Raw genomic sequence first — 19,529 nt, 5'->3', positions numbered from 1 at the left:
AAAAAACTTCTTTAAAAAACTCCTCATAATCTCCCTGATCAGGATGAATCTCTCCAATGAAGTTATTTAAGACGTCATCAACAATGGGGGGGACTGGACGTGGGTCATTTTTTGCTTTTTGCAGTTCTCTGTAAAAGAAATCAACATTGACTTCTAAATATCTAACTCAAAATATGTCGAAGTTGTTATAACTAAAAATTTTCGTTTACAAAAATATAACTTCAAAGAAAATTAGAGTTCACAAAACTCCGGCGATGGTTCTGCGAAAAAAATTCACATAATATATTCAGTCGTTTCAAATCATCGATTAAGAGAAAAATATTAAGTCGCTTCAAAGCGTAGCTTCCACGAAACATCTTCAGTCGCTTCAAAGCATCGCCTCCGCGAAACAGATTAAGTAGCTTTAAAGCATCACGTACGATACACAGATTAAGTCAATTTATAGCATCACTTCCGCAAAACATTGTCAGTCACCTCAAACACATACTGACGTTATTTTTCCAGTATAGTGTATGTAAAGTCAATATTTGATCATTAACATTCTCAAGTTAATTTGAGCATGCAGTCGCTCCCGAGCTCACATTTATCACAGGGATGTACGCAGTAGCACACGTATTTATCCGGCCGGGGCCAACCGTCCTGCTCGGTTATTCCTTGATAGTTCGTGACCGGACTGGTACATTTTTATACTGCTCGAAATCTCAGTCCAAGACAGTTCAGCTAAGAGTAGTGTTGTCTTTTATCGTTAAAATTTTTGTAACATTTCGATCTAGTTCAATGTAGCCTAATTTTAGCGTTAACCGTGTCTTCAAATGACTTTCTATTCGAGAGTATCCGACATTTATCATGACCCGGTGATTCCCAGTACGTGCAAGGTGTCTGTAGAGGTACAGGAGTTTGTAATTGTGATTCCCAGGAATAGCTCGTAGTCTGAAGCAGTACTGTATATTGTCACTTTGATTAACAGTACATGCACGAACTCTGAAGCCGTCTTGGATCTTTGCAAGGTGATTCCAAGGACTTGCACTTAGTCTCAAGCATTTATTTTATTCTTTTTTTACTTTTATTGAATAATAAGTTAAATAATTTTTTTTTTGAAATTTAATAAAAGATAATTTTAATTAATAAATATAGAGAATAAGGTCTGTGAATGCCAAAGAAATTTAAGTTAAATATTATCTTTTTATTATAATATTCATTTATTCTATTTATATAGTAATTGCAATAAATACTGTTTTATATATTTAATTTTTATATTACATTTTTTCGCCCATGAGATTGTCATTTGCCCAATTAATTTATTTTTTTAAAATTATATAGATAATAGAGTTAATAAAATTGATTCTTATAAAAAAATTGTATGAATATGTAATATCTTAATCATAAAATTATTTTAAGTTAACGTTTTTTTTAGTTAAATTCGAGTGAAAAAATATTGAGACTTTATTTAAGTTATAAGGTGTTATTATTCTGTTAACCGTCTCTCTTGCAAGTAGTTATTTATTGGCTTGTGGTTTTTAAGATTGATAATTTGATGGAGTAGTTAAAAATGTAATTGTGACTTTTTTGACTTTAAAAAATGTTTATAAATAATAAGTTTCTCAATTTTGTTATAAATCTTTAAATTAAAAAAATAATTACTTAACATAATTAACAGAGACGGATTTAGTTAATAACAAAACTTTGATTCACTACAAAAAGAAGCAGAAGGACTATTTGTAACCAATGGTAAATGTCAACCCACTCACGGGGCACCCCAAAAGACTAAAAGGACCAACGACGTACGGGACCATGACATCAAGGGCGTAGGCAGCCGCTTGTCGAGGGGGGCGGGGGCAGTGGAGCGGGTGCTGGTGGGACGTTTAAAAAAGGATTGTCAAAACATTTTATTTTCCAGAACTAGATCAATCACTTTTGAAGGTCGAGGGGGGCAGCTGCCCCCTTTCCCCCTGCCCCTTCCCAACACCTATGCATGCCATCAAACACCGTGTTCACTGAAAAAGAAACACAGGGATTATGTTTAAATAATTAGCGATGTTATCAAAAAAAAGTGTCACGAAAATATATATATATGGACAATTTCTAAATACTGGGCCAGCCATCAAAACCCTGTTTCATGTCAAAAAGAACTGTATTGACTCTTTTCAAAAAAAAGCAAGCTTAATAAGCTAAACCGTTGGTCAGGCCAAAAAGAATGAGACTGGCGATTTTAAAAAATGCGCCTCGTCAACAAAACCATGGGTCACGCCAAAACGCCTCAGATGGACTTTGTTTAAAAACTGTACCGTACAACAAACCCCCTGGTCACGCCAAAAAGAACAAGAGGGATTTTTTTTAAAAAATATTGTGAATAAATACTTTTATTTTTTTAATTGCTTAAATTTTCACACATGAAAACAAATCTACTCGACTTTTACTGTTTGTTCTTTTAAATGATTCCTGATGAGAACCAATCAGATTTCTTAAAAGAAAGATTTTGTCTACGCTCAATCCTTCTTTTGTGACATATGCTTATGGAATAATATTACTGGCTCCTGAAAATGCATCACAAACGCAATCCACTGGAATTAAAGCACACTTATCTACCACAGAATTATAGTAAAATAGTTTCTCTTCTTCTATTTGATTTTACGAAAAATCAATCGTTTTTAAATACAGTGTAATAATGTGAAGGCCTCAGGAAATCGACACTTCTTGACCACTACAGTCAGGACATCGACAAAATCCATAATAAACTCTACAAAAAATCCTTAGAAACATCGACAGTCATAACATCGACACGCCAGGACATCTACAGCCACAATCGCTACCCGTAAGAACAACGATACGTCAGTTCATCGACAGTCAGAATCGATACCTCAGAACGTCGAAAGTCACAACATCGACACGTCAGTTCATCGACAGTCACAATCGCTACCCGTTAGAACGTCGACAGTCATAACCCCAACACGTCATAACATCAAAATTTTTTTCATAACGAAAATCCGTCAGAACCACTAACCGTCAGAACGTCTACAGTCATAACATCGACATTTCATAATATCTAAAAAAAATTTCATAACGAAAATCCGTCTGAACCACTACCCTTCAGAACGTCGACAGTCATAACATCGACACGTCATAAAATTCTAAAATTTTAGTTTTTTGGAGTTTAAGGAGGAAAAGTTACCTAGATTAGGTTACTTATTTAATATGTATTATGCTTTACCCCCATCTCCCTGATGAGCAAATATATTGCCGAAATTTGTTTCCAAACTATTATATAATTTTTACTATTATATAAACTTATAATTTTTTTCATAACGAAAATCCGTCTGAACCATTAACCGTCAGAACGTCCACAGTCATAACACCGACACGTCATAACATGTAAAAAAAATTTCATAATAAAAATCCATCAGAACCACTAACGGTCAGAACGTCAACACGTCATAAAATCTAAAACCTTTTCAGATGTTATGACGTGTCGATGTTATGACTGTCGACGTTCTGACGGGTAGCGATTGTGACTGTCGATGAACTCACGTGCCGATGTTATGACTGTCTATGTCCTGACGTGTCAATGTTCTGACGGATTTTCCTTGTCGACAAAATAACGTCTAGTGCTTGTGACGGTTAGATGAAATGTTAGCATCCCGTAAAAATCAAAATGGTTGGGGTCTCTAATTTTAAAGATTCAAAGTACTGAAATCCATAGGCCTATATGTTGGCATTATTTCTGACGAACCCTGACATATAATATCTTGTAATTTAATAATTAAAAAAAAACTCAATTTATAAACTGAATATTATCTTTTGTTAGGGTTATGTTACTTTATTTTTTCTTTTATATACACTCATATACAATTTTATCTACAATCATGATAAACATGCCTTTTGCTATTCTACAGATGTGTCGGTTTTGACTATTTTTGCTTGATATTTAGCAATCGTGCTGGGGTATATCCCTATTCAACTGTATGTTTGTTGTAGCTCCAGTAAAGAAGGCTGAAGGTAGTAAAAGAGTGCTAACCACTAAGATAGTAAGCTTTTTCTTACTTTTTCTCGTATCTTTTTTTGTTTTTTTTTTTGTAATAAATAAATAAAAAAAAAAACGAACTCTATAGTACCCTTTGAAACTTAACTGGCAAATCTCAAGAAACTGTTAACTTTATTATAGTTAAATTTTAGTTATTAATCTACACGAGATTAACATGTCGATTTTGACTCTACTGGGAGCAAAATTGTAGTATGGAAATTTAATTCCCCGAATTGTATTTTTTGTAATCAACAGCAACAAAAAAAGCCTATGCTGCCCTTCTAAGCCCTATTGGCAAATATCAAGAAACTAATAACTTTATTTTATACAAAAAACAAGATTAGTGATTATCAAGTTTTATGTGTGCAAAAATTTGTTTTAATTTATTTTTTTTTCTTTTGTACCAGACAGACAAAAAATTTGTGGCGGGGATACAAACCGGGTACCCCCTCCCCCTAGACAAGGCCCTCTGTAGGCGGGCAAAGGTTCTGTACTTTCATTAAGATAGTTTTTTCGAATTTTCCCCAAAAAATACCCCAAAAACTCTTTTCCGAATCCCCCCCCCCCAATTGGTGCTACTGAAGGTAAAAAATCGAATTAATCACAAAAAATAGTTAATCGATTTGACTTTTGGACCACTCAAATTGTCTTGCTCATGGTATAATCGACGATATGCGATCCTTCCCAACTCATGTTAAAGTTAAAACCTCAACCTTCGGCAGATAAAAAAACTAAATACAGTAATTAACTATTTTAAGAGGCAAGATTTACCACGAGTGCCAATACATACATAAAACAAGAAAACAAAATGTAGATCACTCCGTTAGATCTTCTTCAAAATATCCAAATGTTGGCATTACGCTCTTAATCTAACAGATGTCAACCCAAAGGACGTATGCAAAACATTACATTGGAATGAACACAACTTACGGTTTCACTATAATCTCACATAGTGCTGTTCTATTTTATTGAACTTAAAATCAGATGCACTGACAGCACATTTACATGGGGTAACAATACCAAGCCTGACGTTTCAAAGAAGGACACAAACTTGAGGAAAACGCCAAAATTCCCAAGCTTGAGTGGCTGATCCGTAATCCCTAAGACCACAACTGAGCGACAGAGCTCTTTTTCTGTAGGTTATTGATTTAATATATTAAATAACGTATTTTTACATTTAACGTAGACAATTTGACCCTTTTCTTGATGTCATGACGTCCAAATGGACCTTAAATTAGACCTAAAGTGTTGCCTTTGTAAAATTAAATTTTTTTTTATTGGACCTTTAACTTTTGCCTCGGCTGTCTTTTGTCATTATGAAAGACATATCTCCGAACCTTTGCTTCTTTCAATTTTTCAGGTGGTGGGACAAAAACTTATTTTTCTTCTAACGATTTATCTAGTCCAGGTTTTTGATTTTCATAGATATGGAAGGCGATTCTAGGCGTTTACCCCCCGGAAAATACCCCCCCCTGGAAAATATCCCCCCCCCGTGGAATTAAGGCTTTCCAAATTTGAGAATTTTAATTGAGTTTAATTTTTTTTTTATTTCCGTATGGGGAACGAATTTTGGTACTTGTGTATAATTCGCCACTGACTCAAATTTACGCCGAGTAAAATTCGAGAACACACCAGTTTTTTCGTTACTTTAAAAATAAATTTGGGCTATAGATTTGCACAGTAGGGGGGGGGGGTAAAGCATAACAAGTCTGTGAGTTAAATATATTTGGTATTGGTATCCTGAATTTTAGATAGGTAGATAGAGGAGTGTATTTTAAAGCCAAATATACGGCCATGAACATAGTAAAATAACATAAATGAAGGGCACAAATACAGAAACTTTGATCAGCGATCATCATAAAACCCTTAAACGAAACACTGCATTAACCTATTAATAGTACTTAATACTTGGAAAATCGGTCATTGAAAAAAAACAAACAAACACTAAACACTTGCAAAAAACACTTAAATGAAACATTACATTTGCTTTATACTGTTTTTTTTTTTTTTTTTTTTTTTTTTTAGTTAACAAAATTTCCAGATACCTCGCTATTCTTCTGTAATTTTTTAGTGGCCATACCTAGAAAGAATTGTTTTCTGACTTCAAACCATCCAAATACTTGCCCCCCCCCCTTATGTGCAAATATATTGCCCAAATTATATATTTCCCATCTATTCTGTCACTTGTCTTTGTCTTGTCTCGCACTAAGCTGGAAAAAAACTAACGAAGAAACCGGTTTGTTCTCGAGTTTTATACAGCGTAAACTTGAGCGAGTGGCGCATAATATACAAGTACCAAAATTCCTTTCCCCTACGGAAATAAAAAATAAAACTCAAATAAAATTCTCAAATTTAGAAAGCCTTATTTTCAACGGGGAGGGTGGGGGGGTATTTACCGAGAGGGTATTTTCCGAGGGGGGGGGGGGTATTTTTCACGCGGTGGTATTTTCCTTTAATTGTTCAGATGGTGGGCCAAAAAGTTCTTCTTTTGCCTAGGCTTGTCTTTTGTCATTCTGAAACGTCGAACCTTTTGCTCCTTTTAATTGTTCAGGTGGTGGAACAAATGCTTCTTTTTCTTCCAACATTATTTATGCAGTTATTTATGCAACATATTTATGCAGTCCATATTTTTGATTTTCAAAAGTATGGTAGGTATTAATGACCTTATCCATGTCAAAATCAAAAATCCAATCCTTATCGCTATCATTTCAGTTTGTTTGGTTCGTAAAACCTCGGCTTATCTTTCGTCATTATGAAATACGCATCGCCGAACCTTTGTTTTTTTTTAACAAATGCATGGGGCACGCTTCTATATATATATATATACATATATATACATATATATATATATATATATATATATATATATATATATATATATATATATATATATATATATATATATATATATATATATACTACTACTACTACTAACAACTGATCGCAGCACCAAACCGCCTGAGGCCAACACAGCTACGCACGCTCCTCCTCCACCCCAATCTATTTAAAACCTCCCTTTTTACACCCGCCCATGAAGCTCCCATCTCCTTTAAATCTGTCTTTATGACGTCCTCTCATCCCAGACGGGGACGGCCTGCTTTCCGTTTAGCCCTAGATGGTTGGCCGAAAAGAACAATCTTTGGCAATCTGTCATCCTTCATCCGCACAACATACCCTAACCACCTCAACCTTTCTTTCATTATAGACCTAGAAAGCAGTATTGAACCAATTTTTTGTATAGCTTCTTGTTTGAAATATGGTCAGTCAGCGGGTACTCAGAACAATCCTTAAGCAATTTCACTGGAAAACATCTAGTAAATCTTCATCCGCTTTTCAGAGCGCCCATGCTTCAGAGCCATATTTGACCACTGTCAAAACTGTAGCTTCTAATATTCTAATCTTGATTTGCAGACATATCTTCCTATTCTTCCAGACTTTTTTTAACTGTGAAAAAACACCCTGAGCCTTGGCTATTCAATTTTTAACATCTTCACTGCACCCACCATCTTTACTAATAATACTACCAAGGTAAGTGAAGCTGCCCACCCGATCAATCTTTTCATTACCCAACGTCACCTTTTCATCTTCACTTATTCCTAGCCTTAGTGACTTAGTCTTCCTAACATTAATTTTCAAACCAATACTAGCACCCTGAACTCGCAAAAGTTCTAATACTTCATTCATTTTGCTCACACTTTCATCTAGGATGCTTAAATCATCAGCATAATCCAAGTCCAGGAGACTTTTTCCTCTCCATTTGATTCCGTGCTCTCACAATGCCTTTCCTGTGCTCCTTAAGACAAAGTTCATCAAAATAATCCATATAAAGGGGGGATAGAACACAGCCCTGCTTAAATCTTGATTTAATACAAAACCAGCTGCTAACCTCATTTCCTACCTTAACCGCAGCAGTGTTATTTTCTTACATAGCACTAATCACTTTAATGTATTTGTCTGGTATACAATAAAAGTATAAAACATATACTAATGCTCCTCTATCAACAGAATCGAACGCTTGCTCATAATCTATAAAACTGAAGAACAAAGGTGTTTGAAAACTTAGGCACTTCTCAATTATTAACCTAAGAGTGAAAATTTGGTCAACACATCCTCTACCTTTTCTAAAACCGCACTGCTCTTGTCTTAAAACTTTGTCTACGGCATCTCTCAGTCTAAAAAGTATCATATTACTAAGTAATTTGCTATCTACAGAGACCAGACTAATGCCTCGATAATTAACAAACTCACTTTTATCACCTTTCTTATAAAGTGGCTTAATTAAGGTTTTCCTAAAATCGTTAGGTACTTCCCCTTTTTCAAAAATCATATTCTTAATCTTCAATAACTTATTTCTAACCTCAGAGCCACCATATTCAAGAAACTCATTTATTACCCTATCAGCACTTGGAGCCTTATTATTCTTCAATCCTTTTAGTAATGCTGCTAATTTCACCTCACAAAAAAAATCTTTCGTTACATCCAAGGTATCACAAACTTTTTCATTTTCCTCTATATTTTTCCCTGTAACTCTATCTCGGTTAAGCAAGTTTTCAAAATGATCGACCCATCTCGCTATAGCTTTTTCCTAGTCGATAATTTCCACCCCATTCCTATCTTTAACTGGGACAAGTCCGGAGTGACAACTACCTCTCAATTTGTTAACGTGCCAGTGCAATATTTTACTATTATGCCGTCTAGCTGCATCCTCTAAATCCTCGGCAATTTTATCCATGGCCTCCACTTCACACCTCATTAGTTCATATTTCAATGCTTTCTCTACTTTCTTTACATTTTTTTTGTTTTCATGCGATCTATCACTCATATATTTCTTGTACAAGTCCTTTCTCCTTTCTATTAAACATAAAGCTTTTTCACTAATATTTTTAGCTGCAGTTCTAGCTTTCTTCCCTAATACACCTTCAGCAACTTCACAAATTATTTTTTTTAAATTATTCCAACCATCTTCCACATTATCAAATTTTAAACTCTTAAGTTTAGTATTCAACTGTTCCTGGAAAGTTTCTCTCAAATTCTCATCCTGGAGTCTACTAACATCATAACTTCCCGGGAGGTAGTTACCCTTCCGATGTTTCAGCTTTAAATTAACCCTTGACACTACTAGATGGTGCTTGTTACTTTTAACATCAATAACAGCACTTCTATATACCCTAGTATATTCTATTGATCCTGCCAGTCTTCGGTTTACTATAACATAATCAATAAGGTTTGCTGTCTTACCCTCACGTGAATACCATGTTAGCTTATGAGCCATTTTATGACCAAACACCGTATTGGTTATAACTAGATTGTTATACCTACAAAATTGCAAAAGTCTGTATCCATTACTGTTTTCTTTTCCTACACCAAATTTACCTAAGCTGGGATACCATCTATCCTCATCTCTACCAACCTGGGCGTTAACATCTCCCAGTAATAACATCATATTTCTACCTGGGACCTTGTCTATTTGCGCCTGTAACTGTATGTAAAATTCTTCTGAGTCACTAGTATCTCCGTCAGTCTGTTCTACAGGGGCGTATACTACTAAAGCTGATACCCTGATCTTTCTAGTCATAAAATGAGCAATTAGTATTCTATTATTAATATCTTTCCAGTCTAAACAAGACTTAGCATCTTCCTTATTCATCATGAACCATTCGTCTTGTCTGTGCACCCCATCCTTCGTGCCTGAGTAAAAAAATTTTATATCCCCTGATTTAATGCTTCCTACCCCTGGGTTACGAGTTTCTGAAATTCCTAATAAGTCCAGTTCGAATCGTCTGAATTCGTCAGTTAAAATGTCGATACGATAGTCATTTTTTAATGTTGTATCATCCCAAGTTCCAATTTTCATGTTCTTTAATCATTGAAATTATTTTCGCCTCAGGAAAAGCAATGATCCCGGATACCATTGCAGGACGGGGATCACATATCTTCTCAAATCTACACCGAAGTGCTTAAGCCGACTTAGAACCGAACAGCAGCAAGTCCCTGGGACTTCCAGCTGAACGGAGGGTTTGTGCAATCCTGGGCCCATCTTAGTCACAACATGGTTAACAGCACTTGGCGATGTTCTTCCATCAACAAGAGTTAAAATCCTACACAGACAATCTCAAGCCTGTTACCTCCAACTCATTATATATTCATGCCTACAAATATTATGCTACTACGGGGAGGCAGCCCATAATAGATAAATCAGCTAGGAAGAGGTTTTTCAGCCCAAAGACGCCCATCAAAACATACCAATCCCAGAAGAATTGTCCATTAGTCAGAATCCCGTGCGAATGCTGTGTCGTTTACTAGGCTATAATTTCCTTGAGGGACGCCAGTCCTCAAGTGGGAATAGAGTTGACCACAAGGTCCCCAGTCTTGCAAGTACCCCGAAAAGGACGAGGCAGCAATTTGCAGAGGCCTTTGTCCATAGATCTGGATCTTACGCCCTGCCAAAGTTGTCCTCCTATAGAGGATCCTCCCGCGATGGTGTTCTGCATCACCATGCAATTTAACCCATTGCTGGGAGAAGGTTTGCAACTCATGGAACTTGTGGACAAACCAGTGGGCCCTTTTGAGTGTACATTTGAGGGACCTTCTTCCTCCTCCGCCTGTATTTATGACCCCGGGCGAGGGTGCCCCAGATTCTATTATGGACCCCCAGGGACAAGGTCCCCCCTTGGTCCGTGCCTCCTATGGAGGTACCCTACATATCTGTAGAGTGTTTCCCTATCACCACGTGGGGACACGCTGAATGGCCTGGGGGAGGCCAGATAAACGGATCACTTTTGTTTTGCAAAGGCCATAACTCAGTGACATATTTAACGTACTACTTATAAATATACATAACTCACTGACTAGGCCTATATAAGTTATATACAGAAATATATAACTCAGTGACATATTTAACCTACTACTTATAAATAAGTGTATCTCACTGACTAGGCATGTATAAGTTATATACAGAAATGTATAACTCAGTTACATATTTAGCCTACTACTTATAAATTTGATTAACTCACTGACTAGGCCTATATAAGTTATATACAGATATATATATATATAACTCAGTGACATATTTAGCCTACTACTTAAAATATGTGTAACTCACTGACTAGGCCTATATAAGTTATATACAGAAATATATAACTGAGTGACATATTTAACCTACAACTTATAAATATGTGTAACTCACTGACTAGGCCTGTATAAGTTATATACAGAAATATATAACTCAGTGACATATTTAGCCTTCTACTTAAAATATGTGTAACTCACTGACTAGGCCTATATAAGTTATATACAGAAATATATAACTCAGTCACATATTTAGCCTACTACTTATAAATATGTGTAACTCACTGACTAGGCCTATCTAAGTTATATACAGAAATATATAACTGAGTGACATATTTAGCTTACTACTTATAAATATGTGTTAACTCACTGACTAGGCCTATATAAGTTATATACAGAAATATATAACTGAGTGACATATTTAGCCTACTACTTATAAATATGCGTAACTCAGTGACTTGGCATATAAGTAATTTACAGAAATATATAACTCAGTGACATATTTAACCTACTACTTATAAATATACATAACTCACTGACAGGGCCTATATAAGTTATATACAGAAATATATAACTCAGTGACATATTTAGCCTACTACTTATAAATATGTGTAGCTCACTGACTAGGCCTATCTAAGTTATATACAGAAATATCTGATTTTTATTCTGATTTCAAACAAATAAGTTTCATCGAGTTTAGTTTTACCCATTAAAAGTGACGCGCCTGAGAAAATTTGCATTATTTTCGAAAAAAGGGGGAAAAAACCCCTAAAAGTCATACAACTCTAATGAAATCACACCGTCAGATTCAGCGTATCAGATGACCCTACTGTAGGTCACGCTCCTATCTACAAAATTGTGGAACTTTGTATTTTTTGCCAGAAGACAGATCATGGCTGCGTGTTTGTTTTCTTTTCTCCGGGGGTGATCGTATCGATCCAGTAGTACTAGGATATCGTGAGAGGGCTCATTCGAACAGAAATTAAAAGCTCTAGTGCCCCTTTTAACTTACCAAAAAAATTAAAGGGCAACTTGGCCCCCACCCACACTCATTTTCTTCCTGAAGTCACCCAATAAAAATTTTCAGATAGCCATTTTGTTCAGCATAGTCGAAAATCTAATAAATATGTCTTTGAGGATGACTTAATCCCACACAGTTTATAAACTTTGCCCATTTTTTACATATAGTATTGGTTATTGGGAAGTATACAGGTGTTTTCAGGAGGAATTTTTTCTAGTGGGGGGTCGGAGTAGGGGTCACGGGGGAGGATTTCCTTGGGGGAAGGAACATTTCCATGAAGGGGGCGCCAGATTTACCACACATAGGTATTTGTAAGCTCTCATGGGATACTCTGCAATTAATACTGGAATTGCTGAACTCAGATAATTGATTCAATAGTGTGGTAATAGTTGCTAAGTTGTTTTTTAAATACTCTTGTACTTTGGTGATTTTCAATTTAAGGGTCACCTGATTGTTTTCTAGACTGCAGAGTTCATCTTCCATAAGGAGGGGTTGTGAATTATGGGAGTTGATATTTTCAAAATCGTGAATTATGGCTCTCTGATATTCTGAATCGCTGTTTTTTATTGTCAATAAAGGCTGATTTTCAAGCTTTATCTATAATTATATGTGCGTATTCGAGTGGCTTTCTTTAATTCAAAAGTTGTATAATATAATTTTTCTCAGTGCACGATCTCCTCCAACTCTGAATTATTAGTTTAATAACCAAATGACATATGTTATTAAATATCTTATAACTACTTATAAAAATCTATCTTATAAAATTTATAATTTCATATTAAAGATTCCTATCATAGATTCATAGACTCCTATCACAGATTCCTTCGTCATATTTTCCTATCTATGGCGTCATTTATTTTTCAAGAAGCATCAACAGTTTTCCTTGTTGATTCTACTTTAAGTGGTTTTATAATGGTTTGATTAATCCTAGCAGATGTTAACCCTTTCGAAAGTTTTAGAATCTTTGACGTCATTTTCGTGATTGACAACCAGCTTTGCTCCATAAAGTCAATTATTGAAGATCTTTCAAAAATGCAGATTGTGCAAAATAATCTATACAAAAAAAGCTGTGACTCAACAATCTTGTTTGAATTTTTGAAAATTTGGATAATATACAATAAATGTTGTAAAGAAGAGAAAGGAATGTACAACGATCCTATAGGAAGTTCTCTAACATGATTAAGCCTTAACTTTTGATAATTTAGCCAATAATTAAGGATGACTTTAGAAATGGCAGATGATGGAGCACATATGGAAGTTGACAAGGCAGAGGCTGAAGAGCATCAAGGAACAGCAGCAAATAAAGAAAAGAAACGATTTGAAGTCAAGAAATGGAGTGCTGTTGCATTATGGGCTTGGGATATTGTTGTTGACAACTGCGCCATATGTCGAAACCACATCATGGATCTTTGTATAGAATGCCAGGCTAATCAAGCTTCAGCTACTAGTGAAGAATGCACTGTAGCTTGGGGTGTCTGTAATCATGCTTTTCACTTTCATTGTATATCAAGATGGTTAAAAACACGGCAAGTTTGTCCTTTAGATAATCGTGAGTGGGAGTTTCAAAAGTATGGCCATTAAGAAATTAGAAGAAAAATAATGTCTGATTTTTATTGCACCAATTTTTTTTTATTGTATGTCTTCTAAAAATGAAATGCAACAAGCGTCATAAAAAAAGCCTTAACTTTTGAAAATGAGAAGGTTTAGTTTTGGTGATGAAAAACAAACAAGTTTCAATGCCTCTGTTAGTAATTGACGAAATTAACGAAATATAAGCATTGACGAAAACAATGTAGGTGGTTTAAATGTCAACAAATCATCACTCAGTGATGGGGAAATAGAATCGGCCTGGAAAGGATTTCCTAAGTGTCAAGAAGCCTTCATTCCATTAAGCATCATCGACAGTCCTGATGTATTTCAGTAGTTCCGTCATTGCGAATCGTCGATATCCGCAGCATCAATTTGGAGATAACCGAGACGCTAACACAATCAAATACATAGGAAGAGAGAAGCTGTCGTATAACAAAGATGTTGCTGAACACTATAAGGAAAATGGCTATCTTTTGGAGAAGCCAGAAGAAAAAAATATTTTAACTATTACACTTATGATCGTGAAGAAAAAGTAAAAAGTCGTAAATGAAATTTGAATATCGGCTTTAGTAGGTCTACACATAATCATGAAAGGCTGTCAAGAGTTAATGATAGATGGCGCAAAAAGAAGGTGCGTCGTCTTGAAGGATTTGAAAAATTTGACAGATATATCCCGTCAAAGAGATAGATACACTAAAGCTGGACTGTCTAACTTTAATTATTTTTTTTATAACTTTATACATGTCTCAAAATAATAAATTTTGAGATTATAATTATAATTAAAGTTATTTACTATAAATAATTATCTTATAAAAATCTATTACTAAATGTGTTAGTTACTACGGGGATTACTTTGAAATCCCTGAATAAAACTTGCACCCTCCTAAATTCCCTCCTTCTAACCTTCTAAATTTGTTATTTACACAGATTTTTCTAAAATAATATAGACATGATAGAAGGAAAGATCTATTGATACATGGCAACCGTGTCCAAATAAGGCTGCCCCAGCTGTTTAATTTGGTGGTAAGAAGCTATGTTGAAAAAGAATATCCAGCGGATGTTGTAGGCATGATATCTCTCCTTTTTAAAGGAGACGATAGAGTCAACCTTCAAAACTGGAGGCCTATATTGGTTTCAAACAGTGACTACAGAATAATATCCAAATTTTTTGCTAAGAGACTGGAGAATGTGATGCATGGCATCCTGGGAGAATATCAGTTTGGTGATATTCAAGTAAAGAAGGCACATCATATTCTCAATGTGTTGCATGACTTGTTGGTGCGCAGAGACGACAAAATGGCAACAAATAAGGCGCTTTCCCTTATGGTTTTGCTACTGTGCATGGATGTTGTCAAAGTATATGGGTCGGTTATAAGATCGATAATGCGGACGCTGGTGAAGGAAAATTTTGGATTTGATCAACAGTTTGTGAAGTGGTATGAAAATTTATATAAGAATCCGATGGTGGTTGTGAACACAAATAGTTTGGCTAGTGAAAGGCTGAAGCTTCAAAAGGCAGTGTGACCAGAGGATTCGAGTTCCCCTTATTTCATTAAACTGTATATCGATTTAAGTATCTCGAACGGCAAATACAAGTGATTGTGATTAAGCCGAATATCTTCTTGAATTCACTGGCCTTTGTAGACAATGGGGCCTTTCTTCCTGGGAGTTTGGTTTATTTGATGAAAGTGGTGAGAGGAATAATGTGGTATGAGAAGCATTTCTTGGTAACTAAACATAGGTGAGTGTGCACGGTTAGATGATAGCGTCTGGGTCGAGGAGGCTCAGTCAGTGAAAGTATTGGGTGCACTTTTTGAAAGAACAGCGATGTAGAAAAGTTATGGGAAGAGCAGGTGCAGAATATTGAGGGTTCACTGGTAGCCCATCAAAGAACACACTTTCTGTCAGTGTTTGAGCGAGTAGTATATTCAAACACGCATGCTCTCTCATTGCTGATTTATCTGGCACCGGCTTGTAATCCTGATGAAAAGTATGCTAAACAGCTGGAAAGGAGTATTTAGTGTTTCGTTTGGAGGGGATGGAGATGGAAAAGCTAAGTATGAAAATGTTGTATATGCTCCGAGAAGTGGGGGATCTCGGTGTTATAAATTTCCGAAAGGTGTGTAAGTCTCTGAGAATTAGAAACGTCTGTGAAAATCTGTAGTAAATGGATCGACGGTGAAATAATAAGAGGATGTGCCTTGTCAGTGATAAATACTGAGGAGGATGAACTAGTAATAAAACAAAGAATGATCGGGGATGTGCCAGAGAAATTCCATAAAGTAATATGGGGTATTCGAGAAATGAAAAACTAAGGCTTGTTGAGTGATCAGGTGAAAAATGCCGAAAGGAAAAAGATAGTGGATGAATATTTAGAGAAAACGGAAGAAGAAGTGGTTTTTCCTGTGAAAATAAAAGAACTATTTGTGAATTTTAAGCTATCGTTTGAGAAAATGCATAGCGTGCCGTACAGTCAGTTTATAAAGGAATTTATGTTTCAGTTTATTCATGAGATACTGCCGGTTCAAGATTGAGTAAGTCGTACCCAAGATGAAGGTCCGAAGTGCAAGCTTTGCGACGAAATAGTGATAAATGGCCTGAAACATGAATTTTTCAATTGTAAATATAATGAAGGAATTGTAGATAAGTGTTTTAGTGCATTAAGAGATCGTGGAGTAATTTGAAATACTGAGGAAGATAAGGTCGATTAAACTGAATGTAGAAATTCCTGGACATGAGAGGAGAGAGCGAGCTGTGGTGCTGATTGTGATGAAACTATGGGAATATGTATGGAAAAGAAGGAAGAAGAGAAAAGGGATTGAGTTAAGAAGGTTTGGTTATGATTGCAGGAGAATGATAGCGTGTTTAAGTGAAACTGAAAGGTGGAAAGATCGAGTGGAGGGAGTTGTTGGTTGAAGTTTATTGAAAAGATGTAGGTTATGTTTGAGGAGATATGTTGTGAGTGGATATATATATATATATATATATATATATATATATATATATATATATATATATATATATATATATATATATATATCCTCACTGTCGCTTGTCTTCTAAACGCAGACCTTTTGTAATTGGAATTCCTTCATGGAGGATGTTTCCTTGGGGGAAGGGACATTTCTATGAAGGGGGCGCCGGATTTCCCAGCATTATTTCAAAAACAATTAGAAATTAAATAAAAAAACAAGTTTTCTCAACTGAAAGTAAGGAGCAACATTAAAACTTAAAACGAACAGAAATCATTATGTAAATGAGAGGTTTGCCCCCTCGTCAGGACTTTGCCCTTTAGTCTGACGTTTTTTTAGTACTTTTAAAAGAACTTTCATTCTAATTAAACAGCTTTTATGATTCAGGGATTTGTGATTCGAACAAAATTCGAACTTTAGCGTAAAGAGTGAGGTATTTGACTAGGGGGCGAACCTCCTGATATACGCAATAAAAACATATGAATATAGAAGTTCGTTACGTAAGTTAACTCGTAAGTTACGTCAGAACAAAATTTCGAGAAAGCCATTTATCCAAAAATACGTAAAATTAATATGCAAATTTCTTTTTAATTATTCATGTACGGTGAACCAAAATCAAAGCTGCATTAATTCAAAAACGTTCAGAAATAAAAAAAAAAAACAAGTTTTTGTAACTGAAAGTAAGGAGCGACATTAAAACTTAAAACTAACAGAAATTATTCCGTATATGAAAGGGGCTGTCCCCTCCTCAACGCCTCGCTCTTTAAGCTAAAGTTTTACTCTGTCTAAAAAATTTATTTTTTAAAACAAAAAAAAAATTTATCGTAAAGAGCGAGGCGTTGAGGAGGGGACAGCCCCTTTCATATACGGAATAAATTATGTTCGTTTTAAGTTTTAATGTCGCTCCTTACTTTCAGTTAAAAAAACTTGTTTTTTTTTATTTAATTTTAACAAAGATATGGTAGGCTCTGATGACCTTATCCATGTCAAAATCCCAAAACCAATCATCTTCGCTATCATTTTCAATTTTTGACACGTTTTGATTCTGACAAGTTTTGATTTTCATTGACTTGCTGCTTTTCATTTTCATTTTTGAATCCCCTACTTGTTCGATGACGTATGTCTTCTAATCATGTGTGTCTTTGCCCTTCATTTTCATTTTTAAAACGCACTAGTTGTCGTTTTCGCATATCTTCCAACCGCCCGTGTCTTTGCTCTTTATTTTCATTTTCGGTGCGTTTTTAGATTTTGATTACTTAAGACAATTTAGCAATGACCTTGGCTATAGCTGTCGGTATTGGTTTTGTCGCAATTGATGGCCCAGGTTATCAAAATTCACATTTTATCACGTTTGATAGTTCAGGTTTTGGTTCCAAAGAGTAATCATTTATAGTAACTACAACTGCAAATTTTCGGTTTTTTGGTCTTTCAACAGACATTATATTACATAAATAACTGTTGCATTGGAAACTCAATAATCTTATTCATGTTATGCATGACATCATATAAGAAAATACTTATATGATGCAATAAGAAATGCTTATATGATGATATAACACAGTACATGACGTCATTTGCAAAAAACAAAATTAAGGCTTTTAACGATTTTTCAGACTTCTGACCCATCTAGGTCACTTTTTTATGCGAGAATATCCCAAGACACCAATATTCAAAAAAAAATATAGAGCCGTTTTCGAGACATATATATATATATATATATATATATATATATATATATATATATATATATATATATATATATATATATATATATAATATATATATATATATATATATATATATATATATATATATATATATATATATATATATATATATATATATATATATATATATATATATATATATATATATATATATATATATATATATATATATATATATACATTTTGCCTTTTTGATTAAGATATATTTACGTATTTTTATATTTGATAATAACTGCTGTCATTTGTTGCTTTATTTTTTGTTCATTTTTTTTTTCACAACCTTTGTTGACTTTTGTACAAATACGTGATAATAATGAGAATAATTATTATTTTTTATTATTATACACACGCTTAAGGCCATAAAAAGGTATGTTAGGCCTTTTAGGCGATGCGATGCCTTAATCACTCGATCTCGTCTATTATAAACTTTTTTAGTTTGTATGGCAAAGCTACTTAGAATGAATTGGGCTGTCTTGCCATAACTTTTAGAGCTTGGATATGAGATTCGAATAAATTACAGAAAACTAAAAGCCGAAAGTCGTAGAAAAACTATTTATCTGAATAGATATTCAGATAAATATCTGATCGTTATTTGGGACTCTTAGTGGCTAAAAAAAATATAAATGTTTTCACTTTTATAACTTTAATAAATCAAATAATATTAACGTTTTGATTACTAAATATCAGTATATGTATATTAAACTGACAATGCACATTCATTTTTATTTTTATCAGTAAAGTGCAAATTATGTTCTGGCCTTGGGAAGGCATAGGGGTTTTGAGCCCAACTTATGTTAATTTCTGCTCGTATTGACTTTGACACTCGTTGGACTTTTTAGGCACTGGACGGTTTTGGCTCTTTTCTAAAAGATTTGTCTAAGGCTAATTTTAGGTACTCGTGGAGAGTTTAAGCACTGTACGGTTTTGGCTCTTTTCCAAAAGATTTGTCTAAGGCTAATTTTAGGTACTCGTTGGACTATTTAGGCACTGTCCGGTTTTGGCTCTTTCCCAAAAGATTTCTCTAACGCTGATATTAGGTACTCGTTTGACTGTTTAGGCACTCTAGGGTTTTGGCTCTTTTCGAAAAGATTTGTCTAAGGCTAATTTTAGGTACTCGTTGGACTGTTTAGGCA

At 34.7% G+C, this 19,529-nt stretch overlaps 2 protein-coding genes across 2 annotated transcripts; both read left to right on the top strand.

The window, feature by feature from the left end:
- Positions 1 to 13,336: 13,336 nt before the first annotated feature.
- LOC148941279 (E3 ubiquitin-protein ligase RBX1) lies at positions 13,337 to 13,722 on the top strand. The gene has a single exon (XM_089103843.1). It carries the CDS (start codon positions 13,338 to 13,340, stop codon positions 13,686 to 13,688), a length of 351 nt encoding a protein of 116 aa, XP_088959969.1. The 5' UTR covers position 13,337; the 3' UTR covers positions 13,689 to 13,722.
- Positions 13,723 to 14,765: 1,043 nt separating this feature from the next.
- On the top strand, positions 14,766 to 15,221 carry LOC148941278 (uncharacterized). Its single transcript, XM_089104136.1, has one exon. It carries the CDS (start codon positions 14,766 to 14,768, stop codon positions 15,219 to 15,221), a length of 456 nt encoding a protein of 151 aa, XP_088960262.1.
- Positions 15,222 to 19,529: the final 4,308 nt, after the last annotated feature.

Source organism: Artemia sp. Qi Xiang Cuo, chromosome 18, assembly GCF_049724085.1.
Source record: "Artemia sp. Qi Xiang Cuo chromosome 18, ASM4972408v1, whole genome shotgun sequence".
In the NCBI taxonomy this organism is placed as follows: domain Eukaryota; kingdom Metazoa; phylum Arthropoda; class Branchiopoda; order Anostraca; family Artemiidae; genus Artemia; species Artemia sp. Qi Xiang Cuo.
Note: the sequence above shows the minus strand (reverse complement) of the source record. Positions and strands in the feature narration are given on the sequence as shown.